Source organism: Durotheca rogersii (genome assembly GCF_024521655.1).
Source record: "Durotheca rogersii strain YMJ 92031201 chromosome Unknown GGS23scaffold_1, whole genome shotgun sequence".
Lineage (NCBI taxonomy): Eukaryota > Fungi > Ascomycota > Sordariomycetes > Xylariales > Xylariaceae > Durotheca > Durotheca rogersii.
Genome location: NW_026251232.1, coordinates 2,133,023 through 2,147,925, shown reverse-complemented (window position 1 = coordinate 2,147,925; position 14,903 = coordinate 2,133,023). Strand labels below are relative to the sequence as shown.

At 52.5% G+C, this 14,903-nt stretch overlaps 1 protein-coding gene across 1 annotated transcript; it reads right to left on the bottom strand.

The window, feature by feature from the left end:
- Nucleotides 1-84: 84 nt before the first annotated feature.
- On the bottom strand, nt 85-13,722 carry GGS23DRAFT_28764 (cytoplasmic dynein heavy chain). Its single transcript, XM_051512612.1, has 3 exons — nt 13,078-13,722; nt 707-13,008; nt 85-636 (listed from the first exon to the last, which is right to left on the bottom strand). The coding sequence occupies exons 1-3, from the start codon at nt 13,370-13,372 to the stop codon at nt 181-183; spliced, it is 13,053 nt and encodes a 4,350-aa protein (XP_051377129.1). The 5' UTR covers nt 13,373-13,722; the 3' UTR covers nt 85-180.
- Between the last annotated feature and the right edge of the window lie 1,181 nt (nt 13,723-14,903).

Below are 14,903 nucleotides of genomic sequence, written 5' to 3'. Positions count from 1 at the left end.
ATCTAGACCAGCAAGCCGCAAGGTGAAGCTAACTGCGATCTAACATCGGAGATTGGGTATCAGGGTATGAAGGGGCCTATAGTCCTAAAGAAGCCGCTAGAAAAAAAAAGAGAGAAAAAAAGCCGTCGAAGAGAAGAGCCACAACACCACGTTTACAATTTTGCGTAGGATGACGCCTCCTCAACCCTCTGCCATAAGCTGCTCCCCCTCGTCCAGCAATTCAGCCACCTTCTTCACATTCTGGATCAGGCTCTTGCCCAGGCCAACTAGAAGGAGTTTTTCTGCGTTAGCGGGAAGACCCAGATAAACCGGCGGCTCTCGTTCCGGCAATTTGTGAATCCACCCCATAAACTCTTGCAGCGAAGTGCCCGATGGCACCACCAGACTCGCATCCTGCCCGTCTTTCTCGGATCCCTCGACCAGTTTGTGTCCGATGTCGAACGCGGATGGCGTTAGGAATTGGCCCACCAACTCCGTCAAGCGGTTGTAATCGCCCTCGTCGTCGATCTTACCGCCGTACGTCTCACGGACCAGGTAGCGGATCATATCCCACGGGATATTCTGCGGGTTGATATTCGTACGGCTCTGCGCCACAGACTCGATCCACGTGTCGATGATGAAAGCCGAGCATTCGTACTGCAAAAAGAAAAAAGAAAATTACGTTAGCTGCCATAGAAACAAGGGGGGAGTTGTGGATACAACTTACGTCGCTGTCGTTAAACTCCCAAAAGCCTTTCCATCCTAGATTGGGGGCATATCGTAGGCGTTCCTGTACGACGGCATGTAGGAAGGAAAGGAGGAGGTACAATCTAGTACGTTCCACCGGGCTCTTCGTAGACCGTGTCGAGAGAGAAGACATCGAGTCCCGCATGTTGGCCCTCACGCCGGCTGGCTGCTCGTACATAAGCACGCGAGATGCGCGAAGGAAGTTCACCGGTATCTTGGGGCTCGACTCCATCGATAGGAACAATCGGAAGTCCGAGTGCGGATTGAGAGATTCCATGCGCTTCTCCAGAGACTGTAGCCAGGTTGGCGCAAGATGGACGTTCTTGATGAGAACCCAGGATCCGACTTGCGCTGCGTTGCTGATCGCCTTGTCGGCGCTGGCAAGACCTTCGTTAGATCCCATCGCGATATTGGTGCACCTGACCCGCATCCTCTCAACCAGGCTGTCGACTTTGTAGCTGGCATCGAAACCGGGGCTCGAAACAAGCGAGATAGGGTGGGTTGGAGCAACTTGGTCGACCGTCTCCTTGAGATCATCCACGATGTCGAATAGCCCGTCTCCGAACACGGAAGTAACAAATCGTTCCGCAGCCGGCACAAAACGGTCGAGCCGGAATAGTTTAACGAGAAGCAACGCGAACAGGCCTTGGTCAAATGGGTCACTTCCCGAATCCCATATTTGCGGCACGAAGTTCTCTGCGAATTCCTCTGTCAGGAATGTGTCCCAGGCAGAGGCAGGGACCTGATCGAGCTTGTCCTTCAGTGCGCTGAGCTTCTTGGCTCTGGCAAAGGTTTCGTCCCTAGCATCACTTTCGGTGGAAAGGTCATTGCCCTCAACACGATCGTCGAGGACAACATCGATAAGGCTCTTGTCCATCTTATAAGGGGAGGCTTGGGCGAGAAGCAAAGCCAGTGTAATCCGATCCTTCTGCAGCAGGCCCAGTGCCGTCCTCTTAAATGCGGTCACGAATAGGTCCTTGATGATGATATCTCGGCGTCTATTGAAGTCCTTCTCATTTGCCAGGTTCCCGTTCCCGTGGAGGACAGAATGGAAGATGTCTAGGAAGTACTGGAGGGAGAACTGGTAGAAGTGGTTGAGGTAGTGCAGTTGCTCGAGAACAGCAAAAACTGCACTGCAAGATCGCGCGATGATGCCGTACTGAAGTGTGATTTCTTCGACTTCAGCCATGACGCCTTCCGTATTGCTCATCTTAATAGTGATTTCTCCGGCCTCGGTCTTGAGGGTCTCGAGGGTTTCGATGACGTGGTCATCGTCAAGAATATTACCACGGGATTCATTGAGTGCTTGGAGTAGACGCTTCTCAAGTTGTCGAAGATGAACCTTGAATTCACCCTGCAGTTTGATGAGATTTGACCTCCTCTCGTCCACATCTGGCCTCTCCGATTTTAGGACCTCGTTGAGGGACTGGGTCTGGAGACTACTTTGCGTCACCGTAAAGTTAACAAAGGTGGTTCGGCTACAGATGTCCGGGGGGAATGTGGCCGAAGGATCTCGCGTGGATAAGTAAATCTTAAATGCGGGCGAGAAATCAATTTGTTGTTTCCCCAGCTGGATGAGCACTCGACCACCCGTTTTCTGATATTCCTTGTTGAGAACATGATTCAGAATGGGGTCTAGATGCTCAGCATCCTGTATGAGAATGGGATTGCCGAACCGGAGAGAACTCTCCAGCTGTTTGGTAAAGGAATCGTCCAAGAAACTAGTTACCGTCAGACGACGATCTTTGCATTCGCGTTGAAGGAACTCAGTGACTCTGCCAGACGGATCGATGATGAGGGGGTAGCGGTTGAAACGCTCGAGGATAATGGCGTTCTCAGTGCAGAGATCGTCGACTGGCAGAGTGTTCTCTTGCCAACCGAGTCTCGCGTCCGCGGTGGACAGGTACTCGGTAACAGGATTATGGGGCTTGAAGTGGATTCCGGAAAGATGTAGCTGATGCAGCCAATCTTCCATCATTGATTTGCGGAAAGTCTGGTCGTAGAGACCGCTATAAGCCAGGAAGGCCGCCGCAACTAGGACGTCTCCGACCAACGTGCTGATCTGGGTTTCGAACGACTTGCTGCCGTCTTCCCATCGGGTTCGCTCCGAAGAAAGACTATCAAGAAGCCTAACGCTTCGGTCCACCTTGAACTGGACACGAGACATCTCGCTCTTGATAGACTGAGTCTCGCTGATGAGGGCTGCGTACTCTGTCTTGTACGTTGCGATGCTCTGCTCTAGGCTGGAGATAGTGTTTTCAACGGCCTTGGCCTCGGCCTTCGTCTGCAAGGCCTGCTCCTCTAGCTGGGTTACTTCCTCACGCAGAGGTCCAACACGGTCGAGGATTTCCGAGTAATTGACCTGTGCCTCGACCCACTGGACCAGCGGACCACAGGCCTTACTAGCGTGATTGACCTTTTCGTATGTGAAGTCCTTAACGTTCAGAAACTTTGTGCGCATCAACGTTCGCAAGGCCTTGGTCATTTGTTTCTCGTTGTCGAAATTGACAATGCTTGCGATGAAGTCATCGCGACGCACCACGGCTTGGACAGCCTTCCAATCCTGAATCTTATGGCCCAGCAAAGCGCAAACGGACTCCATCGCCAGCCGGACGCCCTGCGGGGGGGAACCCATGGAACGAACTTCAGTTAGGTGTTGTCGTTTAATGTTACTGACACTTGCCTTCGCTTCTTCAACCGCGGGCTCGGCTCTTGCCAAGTCGTTTAACACAACCTCTTTGCGTTTTGCGACTTCAGCCTCTTGCTTTTCTAGGGCGGCTTGGATCTCTAGGGAGGTGCTCTTGCGCTGTTCGGCTTCCCTTTGGTCGGCAATCATACGTTGTAGCTTCTCGTTAGCCTCGGCATCTTTGGCTTCAAGCTGGGTCTTCTTCTCCGCTAGACTGGCCCTAAGATCGCGAACTTTCTCGACTGTGTCTCTCAATTTGTCAAGACCGACATTCAAGTGACGCTGCTGTTCCTCCAGGTCTTCTCGCTTCTCGTTGTACAACTTGACATATTGGGCGACGAAGTCGAGGAAGTGGCGTGGAGTGAGGAATGTAATCTTTCCTTGTTGTTTTTGAAGCTTGCTATTAAAGTGCCGCAGCGAGTAGTGGATGTAGACCATCGAGTTGACGATTGTTTCTCGGTGCGAGGGAGGTAAGTTAAGGCCACGATATGCGACGGGGATGGTGTCGGGGGCAGCGAAGTTGGGTTTATCGAGATCGATAGAATGTGTCAGCTCGTTGGCTACCTGGAAGAGCGCCTGGTCGGACCAATCGCCGAACCAGTTCAAGACGCAACGGTTGAACAAGGCCGGGCTGGTGGCTGCCTTGGAGGATAATCCGTCCTCGGGCGGGTTCATAGTGAAGACGACATGCAGGTTCTTGACTATCTGCTGCGTGAACCATTTATAAAGCTCCTCTTGGGAATCCAGCAACAGACCTTGTCGCTGGGCGCCTTCTTTGCAGGCCGTCATTAGGGAGGCAAAATCGTCTCCCTCGAAAAGACCGGGAACTTCGGCGTTGGCAAGCAATGTGTTCATCCTCTCCAAGAAGCCCGAGTCTAGGACGTTGGATTCATCCATAATAAAACACATCTTCTCGCCCTTGCAGCCACATCGGCGCAAGACCTCCCGAAGGTCTTCGTCAAAGTCTTCAGCTGAGTATTTTCCGTGAACCTTGATCTGGAAGACCTTGAGGCCATTCATCCAGGCAACAAATCTCGAGAGGGTTGTCTTTCCACTTCCACTCACACCAATCAAGATCAAGTGTCCTTGCGGTTGTCTGAAGACACGATCGATGCGCAGGACATGCTCAAGCACATCGTTAAAGAGGATGAGGGGGACATCAACCTCCTCTTCGCAGAATGTCTTGAGGCGAGCCTTGACAAAGTCTCGTAATTGCTCCCGATCAACTGGGACATAGTTCTTCGATAGCCAGTTGGAGAATAGGATTGGGCCGCCGAGCGCCTTCTGCTCGTCGACTGTTGGGAAAAGCTCCAAGGCAATTCTTCGCACGGCATCGTCCGTCCATTTCCGCTCATCTTCGGCAACCAGACGGTCTTGGAAAAGCCGTAGCGCCTCGTGGGCCCAGATGCGGACTAACCCCTCGATAGATAGCGTCTCCAACGGGCGAATGGCCTCGTATACGCCGCGCACCCACCTCGTCAACTCACGAGGACTGTACACATAATGAGGTTGTATCTTGGGCGTAAATCGCTGTTGGGATTCCAAATAGAATCGAACCATGGCCTGGGTAAGTGGTTCGGAGTATCCGCGTAGTGCTGGTATGATCTTGAGAATAGCCGAGTTGAAAGTTCCGTAAATCTGAAGTAGAGACAGCTCGCCTGGGTAGTCAACCATGATAAGCGGAGCGTGCCTGAGGAACCTGGCCCCCATGGGGGTACGGCCAGCGTCGGTTGGGGGGTTACAGGCGCCAACAAATTGGATTCGGTCGAGTGTTACCCATGATTTGTCTGACGTTCGCCAGAACCCGTTGTGCTCTACCAACTGACGAAGGAATGAGATCGCTCGCTGAGTACCGTATCTGTCTGGGGCAGGTAGATTTATCTCGTCGCAGAAGATTACAAGCCATCGCCCTATCTGGGTTGGTGATAGCATCACACCATTCAGAGTCTTCTTGTACTCGCAATACTGTTCAAAGGTCTTTATGAGAAGGTCGGGTGTCGTCGCACTAGAGAAGTTGAGGCCGACGACTTCCATGTTCGGTAGTTTGCGAAGTGCGCTAAACAGAGTCATCGTCTTACCAGACCCGGGCGGGCCGCAAAGTAGAAGCGGTTTATGCTCCGCGAGCCAGGAATAGAGCACGTCCTCATGGCGAACGGTATCCAGGGTGGGGATGACAACGTCTGTCTGCGTAATAGAATGCGTGTTGACCTCGATCGTAGGGACCTCGTTCTGCCACGGGGTCCATTCCGCTCTAGGAAGAGTGACATCAAAATCGATGAGAGAGCTGCTACCATCGAGTGGCGGCGACCCGAAGCTCGCGAGGGCCCCGACGCTGTCTCCAAACGCTTTTCGGTCAGTAAGCGGACAATCGCCCGTCAATGCCCAGACCAGAGCAAGTAGCAACTTCTTTGAGACGTATGCTTCGATCTGCTCCGAGTCCAGAGGGAAATCGACGTGGGCTGCATTATATTCAATTACATCCCGGACGGCCTTGTTGAGCAAAGAAAACAATGTCGTGAGGACACGAGCAACAGTGTATTCCATGATGTGATTATAGGACTCGGCTTTTTTAAGAGCTGCGAGGATGAAATCCTCCGTAGTCAGGTGGGCTTGCAGGAGGTCGGCAACTTGGCTCTGGATTTGTAGCGCCTTCGCAGGGCTCTGACCAGCAGCGGCAGCATCCTCGTCCAAATCTTCGAAGGCCACCGCCCTCAGCTTCTGGAGATAATTGGTGACCATCATGCTTGAGGTGACGGTGTCTTCGCTAAACCAAACCATGCCACATCGACTAACAGTTGCTAGGGTGGCATATTTGAGAGTTTCAACCTCGAACATTATCCTAACGTTGGGTGGCAGATTAAGACGCTCGCCGTTGGGGAGAGTCAGCAATTTGTTATCATCCAGAACACTGTTCAGATTCTCGACCCATTCGGGGTCGACATCTCCGTCGAAAACAATCCAGTGGCGCTTCGAGTCTTCTCCACGGAGGTTATCCACGATCTTCCGGAGGATGCTCGTGAATAAGCCGTCTGTCCACTCTCTCGTGGTTGAGTCTAGGTTCCCGTATAGTGCTTCCTTTGACATGACTTTCGAGTCGATAACGTGAGAAACGCCCTCGACACCTTCAACTTGCTGAAGCGCATCGAGGAGCAGCCGCCAAGCTGCAGATTTTCCAGATCCCGAGTTGCCTACCATCATCACACCGTGGTGTATCTTCTGAATCTGGTAGAGCTGGAGAACTTTGGTCATCCAAGTATCATTGACCACCAGGTGCCTCTCGGCCGCCAGATTACGGATGGCGTCCTCAAGCTTGTTGAGGTTAGCAGGAACATACTGGACGCCCGGAAAGCACTCCCCCTCGATGCTCATCATGATATCGACATCGCTGCGAATAAGCTTTGGGGCAATGGTTTCCCGAACACTCTGCACAATGATTTCGGGCTCTACAACCTCCTCGGAACCAATTTCGCCGCTACTGCTTGTGAGTCGGGCACGTTTGAGGCCGCCAGAACTAACGAGCACACTTTTCAAGGCACGAAGCCCAAAATCGTAGTGTGCCTGTTTCGACAGCTTTGCAGCGCACCTGTCGAAGAAGGGAACTGTCTGTTTCGAAAGTTGTTTGGCTTGATTAAACCCCTGAGAGTAGAGCATGACTTCGGCAATGAGTTCTTTGTCTGGTTTCGACATGGCAACACTGCGGAACAACTTTTTTAGGTTGTCCGGCAGGTTAGAACGGCCGGCATAACCGGGGTTCATGGTAATGAAGATACCCGTGTTGGCGTTTACGCGGAGCTGGCGACCAACCAACTCAATCTGGGCCTTGTCATCTTCTGCGCCTTGCTTGAGGCCGAGCTGAATATTTTGAATCTGCTGCGAGACCGCAGACAAGATCCTCTCCTCGAGACGGTTGAATTCGTCGAAGCAGCCCCAAGCTCCAACCTGACAGATGCCGAGGAAAATGCGGCCCATGGCTTGAAAATCAAATGTGTCGTCGCAGCAAAATACCAGAGTAAAGCGACCCAATTGCACACCGAGGGCCTTGACTGACTCCGTCTTTCCAGTGCCGGCAGGTCCGTATGGCGAGCCGCCAAGTCGCTGGCAGAGAGCCTGGGTGAGAGTTCCGAAGCAGCGATCGGTAAGAGGAGTTCGGACAAGCCTATCGGGGACGCCCAAGTACTCGAAACCATAGTTGAGCTTCGCATTTGCCATCTTGACGTGGAGACGCTGCAAGAAATCCCCTTCAGGCACGTAGATATACCGCATCTGGAGCAGCCACATGTAATGTGTTGGAGAAGTGGCATTGAGCTTCACCAACTTCTCAATTACATCCCGTTGGTGGACACATTCCGTGATAAGAGCCTCGCATTTCTTCCTCTGTATTACCTCTAAGTCGCCAAGCACGGTTTCGGCGAGAATCCTAAGAACTTGGACTTCACGTTCAAAGAGAGACTGTAGTGTACTACCTCCGTTACTCAACGATCGCTCAACCGCCGTGGTCCAAGTCACTTGAGTAGCAAGCACCACGATCTGGCTGGGGAAGGCGGTCATGAAATCGTTCAAGGCATCTTGGCTGATTTCCCCCGATTCAAATATCGGCGTATACACTTCGACCGCTTCGGCGAGAAGCTCGGCCAAGGTAGCTTTCATACCGTTTTCTAGCAGAGCTAGCCAGTCATTGATCTTGGGTACTTTCGCGAGTGAGATCTCCTTCTTGAGACGTACGACCTCGTCTTCTTTAGATGTGAAGCCCGAGATAGTCGATTCGTCGTCCATGACTAACCCCGTGAGACCAGCGAACATCTTTTTGAAGTGTTTAGCAATACGCAGGGTATCGTTACTGTTGCCGATCATCTCGAGAAGATCCTCGTCGCCTACGAAATAGAAACGCGGGAACGATACCCGTTCTTTCTCAAGATATTCGCCGAGCGCCTTCTGTATCTTGTTGAGCAGCTCAGCTAGGCGTTCAAGCGACTTCTGGACGCCAGTGATGCTTAGAACATCCATCACCATCGGCTGCTTGTACACTTTCTTCATGACGGACATGAATTCGCTGTTGATGTTTTGAAACCTCGAGGACTCGATGGGCAAAAGATGCTTGATGTCGGCATTTCCGGTAAAGACACCCTCCAAGTATACCCACTGGCGCTGGACATCAATCCAGACATCGAATAGGACGTGAACGCGATTCAGCTTGTCTTCCCAGGACGACGCCTCCTCCTCAAACTCTTTGTAGTACGGCGAATGCTTCATTGCCTGTAGCGAGTTTAGATTCTCGCTGCACTTGGCGAAGAGGTCATCCCAGCCACGAATGAGACGGCATTTGGTCTGGTAGGCCACGAGATCCAATTGATAACCATTCCAGGTCTCCTTCACCTGTTTCAAAAATTCTTCTAGGGCCATTTCACCCTGAGCTTGTGTGATGATATCCCTGACAATGACATCGCTGGCAATAAGGTTGAGATCCCAGACATCACCGAGAGTCATAGAGACCGGCGAGTATCGTCGACCAGGTTTGATGGCCTTCCAGATTTTTGTCCAATGTCGATCTCGGATGGCTTCTGACTTCAAGTCCCCAAGAAGACTATTCACCTTCAGAAGCTGACGGAGGATGTCTTGAACATGCTCGAAAGCAGCATACTGTCGCATTCTGCTCGGCATGTCCTTGGTCATCTTAATAAGCCCATCGATGCTACTCCGGACCTTCCTTGGTTGAACGCTTCCCCAGAGTGTCTCTCGGAGTTCGTTCAAGCTCTTCCAAATCGTCGACAAGGCAGCCCATACGGACTTGAAATCGTGGACTTCCTCCAAGATGATGGAAAGAGAAGATTCGGGGCTTGCGGGAAGGTCAAGTGCCTCCTTGGCTTTGGATACCATATCGAACTCTTCTTGCAGCTTCGTGACGCGAGACTCGAAAGCGGTGAGTATTCCGGACGCAACATCTGGAGCGATTGTCCCCGAAACTGGCTTCTCCGCGTTCCATTGAGTAGCAATGTCGGCGATCTTGTCCATGACGACCTGGTCCTCCGCCACTATCTTCGCTTTCAGGGCATCGGTCTGATCCTGCACGATCTTCGCCTTCCTATTCAAGAGCTCATTAAGGGCATCCCACGTTGAGTCGACCTGCTGGACGTCTACCCAGTCGTTCGGTAAATTGTATCGGTTCCGGACGAGAGTGGATTGACCTTGCCGGAAGGTCTCAACCTCGGGCGCCCAAGCCTTCACCTTGCGTTTGCAAGCTTGCACGATAGTAATAAATTGGACTGCCTGTGCAGTCGACGTGGCTTCAAGGCTCTGCCCTTCCAAATCTCTCCGAGCCTTCTCGATTTCGGCATTGACCTCCCGCATACGTCCACCTAGTCGCGCAGCAAATTTCACCAGTATTTCCTGTTGCCATTGGTCATACTTGGAGTTGACCTTCATCTGCACTTGCTCGTAATCGATGGTAATATGGCCGAATGAACGGCTGACTTCGGCAGTATCAAAAGTCGCACGCGACTTTCGGATTTCCTGCAACAGCTGCAGCCATTTCGGGAGTTCGTCTCCTAAAAGCTCGTAGACTTGCTCGGACTGCAGATCCCAGAGAGATTGGAACTGAAGCCACTTGTCGACGTATTCGCTGATGCCTTCCAATTTCTTCTCGACCGAGGTGTATACTCTGCTGAGAATGTCTGTGCAATCGCTAGGAAGATCGTTGAAGCGTGCTTCTTCGAGAACAACGGTGCTTAGCGTTAAACTCATCTGATATCTGGAGGCCTTGATCTTGGGGAGGTTGCAGACAATGCCGATCCAGTTGTGCAGGTGTAAGAACCAGCTGGCCCTGGCGAATTCCAAGGGTGGATCAAGGTAGATGACCTGGTTCTTCATCGTGATTTCGTGGACCAGGTGTCTCATGAGCGGCGCGTCGGATTTGACAGACTCCCCTGACGCGGCCAGTTGCTTCCTCCGATTGCTCTCGATCCGGTCGATTGGGGTATCGTCTTCAAAAGCTTCAATCCACGCCGAGACGGCACGCTGAAGACGAGCGAGTAGAATCAACTTGATCCGCTCATTCATCCTCTCCACCCAGAACCCAAGATTTACGTACTGTTCTAAGTTAAGCTGGTCCACAGCCGCTTGAATTGCCCGTAGCCGTGCCTCAAATTCGAGTGCTTCATACGGGCATGTAGCTAACTCACCCAGGGCTTTCTGAACATTCACGTGGATATTTGCGAGTGTACTGGTTTTCGTCTGGAGAAGAGAAGCGGCCGCAGCAAATTCCCGAACAAATAAAACGTGCTTGCTCTCGGCGCCGCGGCCTATCGAGTGCTCCAGGCTGCCGTTGGCGAGAGATGGCTTCTGGTAGGACTCCCAAGTGTTGACGAATGTTTCCCACTTAAGAGGGATACCCTTGGCGACCAGGACATGAACGTCATTCTGATAGCCGCTTAGTAGGATCGAGACTTCTGGCAGTTCCGAAATCTGCCGGGTTGTCTGCGCAAACGTTCTAACGCTTTCCATCAGGCTAACAGCGTACGGGTACACTCTTTTCGCTTCCTTTGCGACGTTGTTGACGGCGTGGGGCACATTGAAATTCTGCCAGCCGAGGTTGCGGGTCTCCTTAAATAACGCGATGATCTGGGCATCGAAGTTCACCGAGAGATCCAGCGCATTGTTGGCGGCTCTTACTCTGTTAATATTGAAGAGCCGACCAGAAATGGAGATTTGCTTTCGTTGGACGTCCTCGATCCAAGCCTTGTAGATTGCTTGCGTATTCAGTTTCTTCCTAAACAGCTCGCTTTCGGTCTGTAATTTCTGGCCTTCGGCATGGAGGGCCCAGTCGGAGCCCAAGATATCTTCAACTTTCTTCATGTAGCCATCAAGTTGTCGCTCAATCTGACGCGCCCAGATAATAGCGCCAGATACTGGCGGCAGATCGTGAAGCTGGGCCATCGCATGAGCCTCCGAATGGCCATACTGCTGTTTGAAGCGCTCGTGTAGCCCCGAGATGGCCTGTTTCACGTTGTCGATGAGCTGGTTTTGATACTCGGCTATAGCGCCACGAATCTTGGGCCGCACGAAGAGTGCGTTGAACTGGGAAAAAACACGAAACATCTCGTTCGCGTTCTTAGCGGTTGCGAGGCGATCACGCAACCTAGCGATGATCGAGTTCTCTACCCTCGAGGTACGTTCATTATAGGTGTTCTCTGCCTTCACCCATCTCTGAGTGCCCTCGGGGGAGACATCAAGCAAGTCAACATGCTTCAAGGCCTCCCAAGCCTGTTGGACTTCTTCAACGGCGTCTACGTCGCCCATTTCCTCTACGAGAGCGACGCCATTGGCCGACGTGTCCTCACCTAGGCCGTTTACAGTCGATCTGGGGCCTAGGACGTTGACTATGGTCCGCTGGAGCTGCTCGTGGTTGTCTCGGAAGGTATCGATGTATTTTAGCCGGGCTTGCAACTCGCTGTGCTTCGGATTGACCTTGATGGGAATGAACCTCTCCTGCCTTCGCCGTGTGGTCTCGCGGGCGATGTTCGTGAAGTCTTTGATTTGAGCGTCCCAAGATTTGAAGATTTCGTCGGCGGTAGCCATGAGATTCTTGAAATCCTTGTAATCAAGATCAACCAGCTCGGAGCCGGGAAGCAGACGGTGCATGACTTCCTCGAGATCGGCCGAGATGGCCTCCACGAGGTGCAAAGTGCGCGCTATCGGATAGTTGCTGAATCTCATCTTCTTGTTCATATGGCTGAAGATTTGACCAATGGCGTCCTGGATCTTGGGCAGCGATGTGGCAGACAGCAGTTCGTCGAGAGGGAAATCTCTCATGAGCTGGTTGTACTTTTGCACCATCTCCATGGCCTCTTTCAGGCCGGTATCGGCAGTGAAGCTAACGGTGGCCTGGAAGCGCTTCGCGTGCTTGAGGATCTCCAGGGTCAACGTCACCCCCTCGCTCCTTAATTGGGCTTCAATACCCTCCAGGGCCGACTCCATCGACAACCAAAAATTGATCTCCTGCGTCGCAGTCCTCGTCACGGGGTCTCGCGTGAGCTTCGTAATAGTCTGTATGGATTTAATCCAACTATTGACCGTAGATTGCAGGTTGTTCATGAAAGTGCTATCGGAGAGAAGGTGGGCCGGTATCAAGTCGGTAGTGGGCCGTATGCCGCGAGCAGCCGCATCCTCTAGCGCTCCTTGGACAACGGGGTGGAAGGACAGAGACAGCTCCGGGATCTCGACATTTTGTTGCAGGTGCAGCAAGCTCAGCTCAAGCTCCGTCATCCGCTTCTTGGTCACAGGAATACCTGTCTTCGCATCCACGTCTGCTCGGTTCCTAGCCCCGTTCGCGGCCTGCGAGGTCTTGGTATTGGCATCGAAGTAAGGCGCCAGCGCATTATGAACAATGGAATGTAGTATCTCGAAAGGAGATGCGGAAGGGCCTTGTTCGCTAACAAGGCTAGTGAGCGAGGCGGTGCCGGGAAGCGTTTGGATCTGGATCTGGGAGGTCAACGGCAGGGAGGGGTCGATGGCTTGCGGACGTTTGAGCAACGCTAGATATGCTATCGTCGTCGGCGAAGACGATATCTCAGACGTGATGGTGTACTTATAAGAAGCGGGGGCTGTATAGAAGGCGAGCATTAGCAGGGGAGCTTCTCGGCATCGACGGGCAGAGGTGAATGATTCCATACCATGGCCGACCGGCTCTTGTGGGACGGCGTCGGATGGCCTGATGTCCTTCTGGACGTAGAGAGCCACCTGAGAATCGGTGGCGAAGCGACTACACCTATGGAGGGTATCGGGGTAGGTCGCTTTGGAAAGAAGGTTCTCGGGACTCTCAAGCTCGTAGCGGGTCGCGCCGAGGGCGATGGTGACAACGGAGGCTAGGTAGTCTACCACCAACTCTGGATCGACGGTAGCGAACGAGGGCGACATGCCAGCCGGGCTTGGGGTCTGCAGACCCCGAGGAGAGGCCACGGCCTCCATCGTGGCGGTTCAAGGTCAAGGCTGGGTCGGGGTTCGTTCACGGGGTCGAGGGCATATCTTGTCGCATCAGCCAAAGGGCCGCTGGTCTCGGAGAGAGAGAAAGGATAGAGCGAGCCGGCAGAGAGTAGACGGATTGGGTAGGTTTTCAGGGAAAGCAGGCGGGTGAAAAGACTGTTATGAGAGCAGGACCACTTGTCTGACGGTGCGTAGGCGGTGAATGGGTATCTCGGTCGATTGAATCTATCGGCGGTCGTTGAACATACAGAGAAAACAACAAGGGGTGAACATCGGGTGGGAACTTGCGGTGGGAATTTTGGCAAGTCGACGTCGGTACTAGTCATGGCTCGTTTTCACGCGAACGACGCCAAGGGGGGTGTCGCGACGAGCTGCAGAATTACCGGGGGGTGCTGCACATATCCATATTAGGTAAGTAACCTATGTAGGAGGTACCTATGTTTACCGCCCAACGTGGCGCATGCAGGTACCTAACCTAGGGTACCTACCATGTACGGTGCCCAGGCTACAAGCATCAGCCACAACCTGCCCCAATTCGGCCATTTCTGTCTCAGGCACCGTCTTAAACCCTCGGTATATAGGTACCTCTTCTTCGGTAGAAACCCCGGTTAGCTACCTAGGTACCTGCCTACCTCTTACTAAGCACCCATCAATACCAAATTTCCCTCGATCCCACCGCCGAATCGCATCGTGCCTCCAGGCTATCCCGCCTTCTATATAGACGATGTCTGCCATGTTGCATGGCATGTTTAATGACGCTACGTGGGAGACATAACGCAGCAGCCGTCGATACCAGCACTCGCTTGGCGTTCCCCATGAGCGCTCTACCTGTACGACGGCCCGAAGCTAAATACGCCAACGTACATCATCGATATATCACTCACACGAGAGATCAACGTGCTTGCGTTTGTTCCCTGAAAAAAATACGGTAGAATCGAGGAATCCTCCCACGTTGCTATTCTCCATGCTAAAGGTTTAAAAGGGGGAACGTATTGTTTCCCAGCCGTCCTCAAACTACCTGAGGACATGCACTATAGTTTGTCTTTACAAGAGAGAGTCGTGTCATGTAGCAGGGTATTTACGAGACGTATACATACATACCTATGTATGTATGTATGTGAGTGTACCGAGGGCATATTTCGCCGAGCAGACCAAGGTACCAATGGAACGCTATGCCGCACCACATGTTCATGTCACACGACGAACTCCGTTAAATAAGGAGGGCATTGGAATTCCAAGGGGCCCAAGGTGCCTGGTGATCGATCCAGCTTTTAGTACAATCATAAGTTGAACAAGTATAGCCCTGCAAACTCGGAGAGATCAACTACCTAAGCTACCTACCTAGCCAAGAGAACGTCTCCGCCTGTGCCGTCGTTACGCGCGGAGCAGGGCGCTTATATATGGTAGCAGCTAGCACACGCTACTAAACACGTCGACTACGAGGGACCCAGGGCGCATGTCGGTCAGGACTAAGGTAAAGCCATAAGCCTCCAGGTCGCCGAATATCTGTCTAGTT